Source organism: Hermetia illucens, chromosome 3 (assembly GCF_905115235.1).
Source record: "Hermetia illucens chromosome 3, iHerIll2.2.curated.20191125, whole genome shotgun sequence".
Classification (NCBI taxonomy): Eukaryota; Metazoa; Arthropoda; class Insecta; order Diptera; family Stratiomyidae; genus Hermetia; species Hermetia illucens.
In genome coordinates this window covers 158512989-158521420 of record NC_051851.1, presented here as the reverse complement: position 1 = coordinate 158521420, position 8432 = coordinate 158512989, and the positions used below count along the sequence as shown (strand labels likewise).

General features: G+C 46.0%; 1 protein-coding gene across 1 annotated transcript; it reads left to right on the top strand.

Moving 5' to 3' along the window:
- Positions 1 to 6340: 6340 nt before the first annotated feature.
- On the top strand, positions 6341 to 7101 carry LOC119652700. The gene is made up of 2 exons (XM_038056982.1): positions 6341 to 6519; positions 6823 to 7101. The coding sequence occupies exons 1-2, from the start codon at positions 6401 to 6403 to the stop codon at positions 7046 to 7048; spliced, it is 345 nt and encodes a 114-aa protein (XP_037912910.1). The 5' UTR covers positions 6341 to 6400; the 3' UTR covers positions 7049 to 7101.
- Positions 7102 to 8432: the final 1331 nt, after the last annotated feature.

Below are 8432 nucleotides of genomic sequence, written 5' to 3'. Positions count from 1 at the left end.
TTCGGCGTTCTTCGTCTGCGATAAGGGAGAGATAGACTTCGTATTGTGTATATTCGCCTTCCCATCTGCCAAGATGACAATCAGCATCATTCCAGAGATGACAAATGCTGCATCATCTGAGACAGTTCTGAAGGCGGAGCATACCCTCAGAGCTGTCCTCCTGTAGACTGCATTCAGTTTGCTAGTGTTAACTCGCATCCGCAATGCCTCGCTCCAAACTGGGGTCGCATAGAGCATGATTGAGGTCACCACTCTGGCTATAAGCAACCCAGAGGTATGCCGTGGCCCTCCCACGTTCGGCATCATCCTCGCCAGGACCATACTATCAGTGGATGTTTTATCACAAACATACTGTACGTGTTGCTTATAGCTGAGCTTCCTATCTATCACCATCCCCAAGTATTTGATGGTCCGCTTTGAAGTGGTGATATGATTCCCGATTCTAATACAGGCGTAATTTCTCTTGCGGCGCTTAGTGATGAGGCCCAATAGGGAGCCCTGCGGGACACCCGCGGAAACAACGTACTCCTGGAGTCCGTCATCCTTTCAGTTAAATAACTATCGATGATAGTAGCGAGACAGGCGGGTATACCAATCTGCGCCAGGGATTTCCGTATTAGATTCCAATTGGCGGAATTGAATGCATTTTTCACTTCAGGGTTACTGCCACGCAATATTTTTTGGTACTTCCGTGGATTGCATCTTCGGCCAAGCCAGTAACCAATTTGATAGCATCAATGGTTGTCCTGGCTTTACGGAACCCATATTGCCGATCTGAAAGGCCGTCTTGGCTCTCAACAGCCGAGAGTAATCTATTATAGATTACCCGTTCTAACATTTTCCCCACAGTGTCCAAAAGACATATGGGTCGGTATGAGAATGGTTCACCTGGAGGTTTGCCAGGCTTAGGCAGAAGCACCAACTTCTGCCGCTTCCATGCCGCTGGAAATATTTCCTTGGACATGCATGCTTTGAACAACTCAGCAATCATGTCCGGTCTGGATTTCATGCCAAGCTCAAGGGCTTTATTTGGCACTCCGTCCACGCTCGGCGCCTTATTGTCTCGTATTTTACATCAAATCTCCAGCAGCTCGTCTTTGGTGACTAGGGGAATTGCCGTCACATTCAGCGGTAGTCGGAATGCATCGGTACTCTCCTCTTGCTGGGGGAATAACCCCTGGATGATTTTCAGCAAGAGGGTAGGACGCGTGATCTGCGGAGATGAACGGCCTCTGAATCATCCCATCCCGATTCTATAAGCACTCCCCCACGGGTTTACGTCCGCTTTTAAGCAGAGCTCCTTAAAGCATTTCCTCTTGCTTCGGTGGATGGCGAGCTCGAGGGTTTTGCGGGCTGCCATATAGGCGCGGTCTTTTTGTCACTGATCAGCTCTACCTACTGCCTTCTGAGCCGCTCTACTGGCTCGGTGGCAGGCTGATTGAAGGCTGGTCGGTTAATCATTCCACCAGTAGCTTGGCCTTCTATTAGGGAATGAGCACCTCCTAGGCATCGACGCATCACATGCTTTGGTGATGAATTGAGCCACATGGGCGCATCTTTCCGTGGAGGCGCCGGCTTTATCATGTGGATCTAGCCACAGCTCTATGAAGGTCTGCTTATCCAAAGCTTTTGTAGACCAGCCTGAAAACTTTTTCGTTTCGGGCATGATAGCTCTTTGCCTTATGGTTCGACACGTGTCTCAAAAAAGATTGCCTGGTGATCGCTGTGGATGTAGTGTTCGCTGACGCACCAAGACATACCACGCGCAGGGTTGACAAAGGTCAAGTCTACAACCGAGCTCACGATCGTATGGGCTTCTGTTCTGTAGGCGACAGTTTCCTGAAAGAAACCCAAGTGGATTGCTTTTTCCACGTACTAACTGCTCCAATGAATCGCCAATAGCTGATGAAAATGCGTCGGCCGAAACATGGTTTTGGGTTCAGATGAAGAAAACTCGACATTGAGGCGTTGTAGAGAGCCTTTCATGATGTCCCGAATCGCAATACTGTAACGGTGAAACAGATTCGCTAGTGGCTAAAATAATTTTTTTTCATGCAAGGAGTAGAGTAGGTGAATGCGTTTACGCATACAGTGTTTAACACCACGACAGTACGCCGTCTGACTATCAACCAAACACATCCACATCGTCAGAGAGCTAGTCTGGAACCCTTTGATACATCACTTCGGGCTACCCGGTGACTTCTCTCGGTTTGGGAAATCTTCAAATCAGAGAACTTCTTTCACCAATAGGACCAAGAAACCCCCCGCACTCCCCACGTTTAAAAGAAACGTCAAAACTAAGACCGGCTTCAGAAAGTACTAATCGAGACCTTTAATTTGATACCCCACATGACTATATTTGATGAAAAAAAAATTTACACCGCCCTTTTGCATGTATGGGGACCCCCTTTAAATTCAACGTAAAAGGATGTAACTCACTGTATGTGTGAGCGTTCACAGTTCCCATCTTTTTACCAAATTTGGTGTCAATCGCTATAACCGTCTCCGAGAAAAATGCCTGTGACGGACAGACAGACAGACAGACAGACGGTAAACCGATTTTAATAAGGTTTTGTGTGCTGAGCTCACCAACAAACCTAATCATGCGCAGGTGAGACTGAAAACCTCCATGTTCACTTAGGACCTCCGATTCAACCACGCACTTAAGTTGCCAATGAGCTGCATAGTCCATATGCCTCACTCATCTAGTGTACGATCCGTTCTTCACGAGCAACCACCTCCCTTGGCTCTTCTCTCTTGTGCTTGCATGCTCCTTATAACGGGGATCAATCCCGCGATCCCCATCGTGGCCGGTTCAGAATGCGATACGCAGACGGCAGCCGTAAAGCTTCCCGTCTCTGTACTTCTTTGTCAAGAGGGTCAGCCATACCTCTGCGCCGTAGAGCAGAACAGACTATATGAAACTCACCAGGAAACGCCTTCTGCTAGACATCGAATCCTCATTGTTTACAATTAGCTGACTTAAGGCCGAATTTGCAGTCGTAGTCTTGTCTGCTGCTGCTTTGGTTTGCTCGAAAAGCTCATGTATGAGTCAGGTATCAGTTCAAAGTATTTAACTGTTGCTTTTAGCTGGATTATCGATCAATAGGAACACACGATTGGGATTCTCTTTTTTGCCAGGATGACTATTTCAGTTTCTTCCAGTACACAGTTGAAACAATGAGTAGTCGTCCATTTGCTTACACGTCGCATCAATACGCTAAGTTTTCTCTAACCCTGCCCGACAGTGCTACCGGCAACAATCGCCGCAACGTAATCTGGATTACCGGCCAGACGCGCTCTTCTGGCATGTTGAGTCTAAGCAGACTATCACTGGCAGAGTTCCAGAAGACCGGCCCTAGGATGGGTCGTGACGTCCATCTTCCTCTCACCCTTTAGATTATCATAGATCAGGGAGCAGTTTCTCAGATACTCCCTCAATAGCCATCCGAAATTGTTCGGCAGGTGGAAAGTATTGTCTAGTGTGCCTTGAATGTCTTATCTTATCATACGGAATTAAAGGCATTTCTGGCGTTAACCATTACGAAAGCACCATCCGTCGACTTCTGCGACTGTGTCCCGCTCAATGAACGGCATTCACGACTTGCACGACAGCACACTGTGGATTTCTCTGCTCTAAAGCCGAACTGGCGAGGGAATAAGTCTAAGTAAGTAAGTAAGTAAGGTATCGCTTTATTTTGATGAGCTTTTCGGGCACTTTCCTGATAGTGTCAAGCATACAAAGTGATCGGTATGCTGATAACCGCTAGCTTCACCATCTTCCAACGATAAAAGATAATGCCCCTTTTCAGGCAAGCACTGAATACGTCGATCAGTAATTCAGGCCGATGTTGGAGCACCACTTTGTATACCTGCGCCGGGATACCATCGGTTCTTGGCACCTTCCTGTTATTCATTGAGAGGATTGTCTCTTCCAACTCTTTTATAGAGAAAAGTGGGCAGTCCTCGGAGCTCCCCGCGTTCATCCCGCATGGAATGGGCAGGGCGTAGCGAGAGTGGTTACGAGTTTGTAACCGAGTCTCCACGAGTCCACATTTTACCTCGTTGAGCAGGTTCTGCCAGGAGCGAGCTTTGCTTCGGTTTATCGAGCTGCGAAATTTTTTTTGTTATTGATTTGTACTCTATTATTGTAGTGCATGCTTCCTCAGAATCGTTTAAAAGTTGATTGGAGCGAAAGAGTTTATGACACTCCTTCCGGAGCTCGGCAGTTGTTAAGAAGTTTCCTCGCGTATTGCTCGGCAACTTCCAACACAGCGAGTTTTTTGACTGGTTACCTCCAGACATTTGCGCTTGATGGCCTCTTTTACTTCGTTCTATTCCGTGAATCAGCCAAGACTCTGGATTTCTAGAGAGCACGTGAGTTCTAGATTAGAAACCAAAGCTTTCTCTCCCGGTAGCCCCTTGACTGCTTCACAGAAAGTATTTTTCTGTGTTCTCCTAGAGATTGATTTGACTAGGACTCTATCATCCTTTGTTTTCCGAATGGAAAGCACTTCCACTTCGCTATTTTCGGGTTAACGGATTTCACTAAGGACTTCTGTACCTTCCGTCGGCTTAATAAGCAGAGCTGGCGGTCTAGTCCTCCTTCGTCTTCCAAGCTTTACTTTTGGTGCTCCATTCTTTCTGTCCACCTAAATTTTAGGTAGAGGTTATTTTGATGACGCGGCGTGTTGTTGCATCTTCTTCCTCTTCGCCTTATTCTTTTGAGTCCTGGAGAGTACCTGAGTGAAATCTCCTTCAGAGACCTTTCCTCCTTTCGTCTTTTCCCCAGTTTGCTCAGGAATGGATGTTTACGATGTTCGCAGTGGGGGACGCGGTTTTTGTGTCGCTCTCCCTGTCCGTCTGTTATACGAAATTCTGTCTCCTCCGGCTCTATCAGCCCGTTTTTCACCCCATTGTTGACGTTTTTTGGAGGAATGTCGCAGATAGCATGCGCTTCACGATTACGTAAGCCTTTCCTCATCTTTTGCAAGAACAGTTGATTGCGCTTCTATTTGATTTATATTTGAAGCCATCTGCCTAATTTCAGCGGTTTCTTCTGTGTGTCTTTCCGGTACAGTGACCGTCCCGAGCCCGGATGTCTTATCATTTTGTGAGTCTTCTTTACTTGGCTATGCGCACCCCGGTATCGTCATGTATTGCAGCCCTTGCTGCGTCCTTTGCTAGGCACTACGGCGAGCGATGCATTTCCGGCCTGCATACAAACGCAGCCAATTATGTTTCCACTGTCTCCCACTGTCTCCTTATTTATGTCGTTTTTATTCGCCATTGAACTTTGATAAAATCCAGCTCAATAGGTTACGTTGGGCGGGTCACTTAATCCGTATGGATGAGGATGATCCAGCTCGGAAAGTATATAAGGGCAATATCTATGGTAGGAAAAGACGACGAGGCAGAACCTGCCAGACAGCTTTTAGAGATATCGAATTGGTGGACCTCGGCGCAAAACCGGGATGTCTGGAGTTCTCTATTAAGGCAGGCCTAAACCGGATACCGGTTGTTGTGCCATTGATAATGATGGTGATTGAAGTTCGTGTGCAAGATAGTGGGCTGCAATAGTCAAGAACGGGTACACGCTCGGGGAGAAAGCCCCTATCCCAGTTTCATGAGACCTGACCTACGCATAGCTAATCCTGGAACTCACGGTCGGTTCAGCGCTTGCTCCGAGCAACGCGGTTGACTAATACCGGTTCAATGCATACTACCCGATCAGCGACCTGATGGCGCTCGCCACGCCATCGATGTTGCACAGGAGTTGTCCACGACTCCTAGAACTCCCAGTGTGCCCGGACGTGTATCGGTCATTAGCAGACGCTCTTCATCGATAAACTTTCTCAAGGTTACTACCTATGGTGCAGGTATGATGCTAGCTAGGGTGTCAGAACTACTTGCTCGGGTGCCTCGGGGACGCTATTCCACATGTTGTAAGCGACCTGTTAAGGATCGCTTACGACTCTGAGGGCAGCGGCCAAAAGAAGTAGGAACTGAAGGGAGGGCTCTACTCTGGACAAAACTATCAGCTACAAATGGAGTGATCTGCAGATTAATGTGCAGGAATCAGTTTCTCCTCAAATACTGCAGTCCTGCATCAAGTGGACGGGGACTTAGGTGCGAATGAAATTCTCAAGCAAAAAAATTGCTCCTTGGCACGTCTCAAATGTTCAAATTGCTCCTTCTCGCCGAAGATATATAATACTTCTAGTAAGTAAATTTCTGGTCTCCCACAAAGCCTTGAAAAATACGTTGCATCCAAACAAAAAGGAATTGAACGGGAAATACCGGATTGGATGGTTAACAAATTTCTGTCCAGACAGTAACAGTCTTTTTAGTGATCGCATATCTGTTACAAGCTGCATTCTTTGAATATAATTCTCCCAAGATGCACCGGGTTATCTTAGCTTTGTGGATTATTGGCTCGATGGGAGTTACTTGCATCCATAATCATTCCGGTACTGAAATTATCAACGATCTGGACGATGACTACACTTTTCACTTCAGGTAAGTTTGAACAGTTTTTAGGGTCGTTTTGCTCTGCGTCTCTAGTGAAGTGAAGTGAAGTGATGTCAACCAAATTATCTGGGGATGGAATATTATAAGCTTGAAAACATCAAATCTCGGTTAATCGGTTAAATAAAAAGACCCAAAAATATAAACCGGCTCCAACTATTCAAAATTCAGCCAAATCAGGCAAATTGTGGTTCCCTGACCCCCAAACATTTTTGCTTTATATTTTGGAATTAATTAATGGCGTGGATGGAATACTATAATAATATTCATAATTTGTTTGGGCCTTCTTTCCAGAACATCTCAGAGTGGAAATTTGATTGAAATTTATGCAGGCTTCGAAACCGACGAAAGCGGATTTGTTTGGCTGCAAGCGAACGGAACATATAAATTTAAAGATTATGCCGTGACCTTCACTCTGAATCGGACAGAATACAAAGTTTATGGTAATGAAGATGCCACTATTGAAATGATGACTTTGGCCAGTTTAGAAGAATCCACGGAAATGATCCAGGAATTATGAGTTTAGGAGTTCTACGAACGTGTTCCTTTCAAATAAAGATATTTAAAGCAGAATTACTCCTAAATTATTTCTTCTTACTCGCTTGACTTTTGACTGTACCACAACAAATGTTGCTAATATCTCAGTCAATCATCTTTATTTGACTGCTGAGAGATAGATATCACAATTCTAGATGCATTCCATGGAGACTCGATAAACGGGAAAGAAGGCTGGAAAACCGATATAGAGGCTGAAGTATGTGTTCACTGGGGAAGTGCGGGAAAAGCGAAGGATTCTTTTAAAAGCTTTAGACACCGAACTCTCCGTTACAGTTGAGAATTTGAGGAAAAGGGGGAAATTCGTGATCATCGTTTCAAAGGAGAAAAACATTTGTAAAGTGGTATATGGGGTGGGTGTGTGGGAGCTAGAAAATTGAGCGAAAGTTGGAGGTGGGAGCTGAACTGAATTAGCACCGTTTTAGTGCCACAAACCTGTAACATCATGACTGCTGTGGTAAGAGCAAGGGGAGCAGGGTTCAACTGGCTGAAATCATCAGAGCCAGTACGTGGCTTTCACGAAAGATAACAGCTCTCTATAGGTTAGTGCGAGTAGTCGAAAAGGTCTCGCGAACGAGTCAATTTATAGGATGCCCAAATCATCCTCCTTGAGCCTACGCCATCTAAAGTCAGCGACTGTTAACAGTTGTCAGCGATACAAAGACTGTCCCACCGAATGACTGGTCGTGAGGTAGCTCATTCCCCTCTATGTTCGTGTAACTTCGAGGATGCCATCCAGACTGATCAGCCCGTTCCTGCACTGCCACACCAGCTTGGAGGATGTCGTCATTGAGTATAAATCCTGAATGGTCGCTTGTCTGCCGGCCAGAATAGCTATGTTACGCTTGGGGCTCGGATGATGCCTTAAACACGAACAGGCTTCTAGTGTCGCCAGTATTTTCGCTGTGAATACATTGATGAATCCTGGAAGACCGCACGACTCCGCTACGCTGTGTATATCAGAGAAAAACCCACACTTACTTCACAGACCATTTTTGATCGAGGTCAAGACCTTGCAGCACGTGTCGTCGGTCCTCCATGCATACCTAATTGTATGGTCTACTGCAAAATTTCTCGTAAAGCTCGGCTTGTGTGTGGCACATTCCGTTCATAATGCCCAGAATTACTACGTACTTTGCCTAGCATATTACTATGGCCGTGTGGCGTCGCTGTCTAACATTCAGATTCACATAGTTGACAGCACTTCACGTTACAGTCTATGTGGAGTACTGTGGACTTCTAGAAGGAGGATTATATTGAGGGTATCTACTGGGCAGAACTGCGCACGTCAGAAAATAGGACCGTACGTTAGGATGGAACGAACCAAGGCTGTGTACATCCAGAAAATT

What these genes read in the sequence shown, in the direction of transcription:
- LOC119652700 (XM_038056982.1), top strand. Translation starts at nt 6,401, where the DNA reads ATGCACCGGGTTATCTTAGCTTTGTGGATTATTGGCTCGATGGGAGTT. An exon ending in GACTACACTTTTCACTTCAG is followed by an intron (nt 6,520 to 6,822) that starts GTAAGTTTGAAC and finishes CCTTCTTTCCAG; the next exon opens with AACATCTCAGAGTGGAAATT.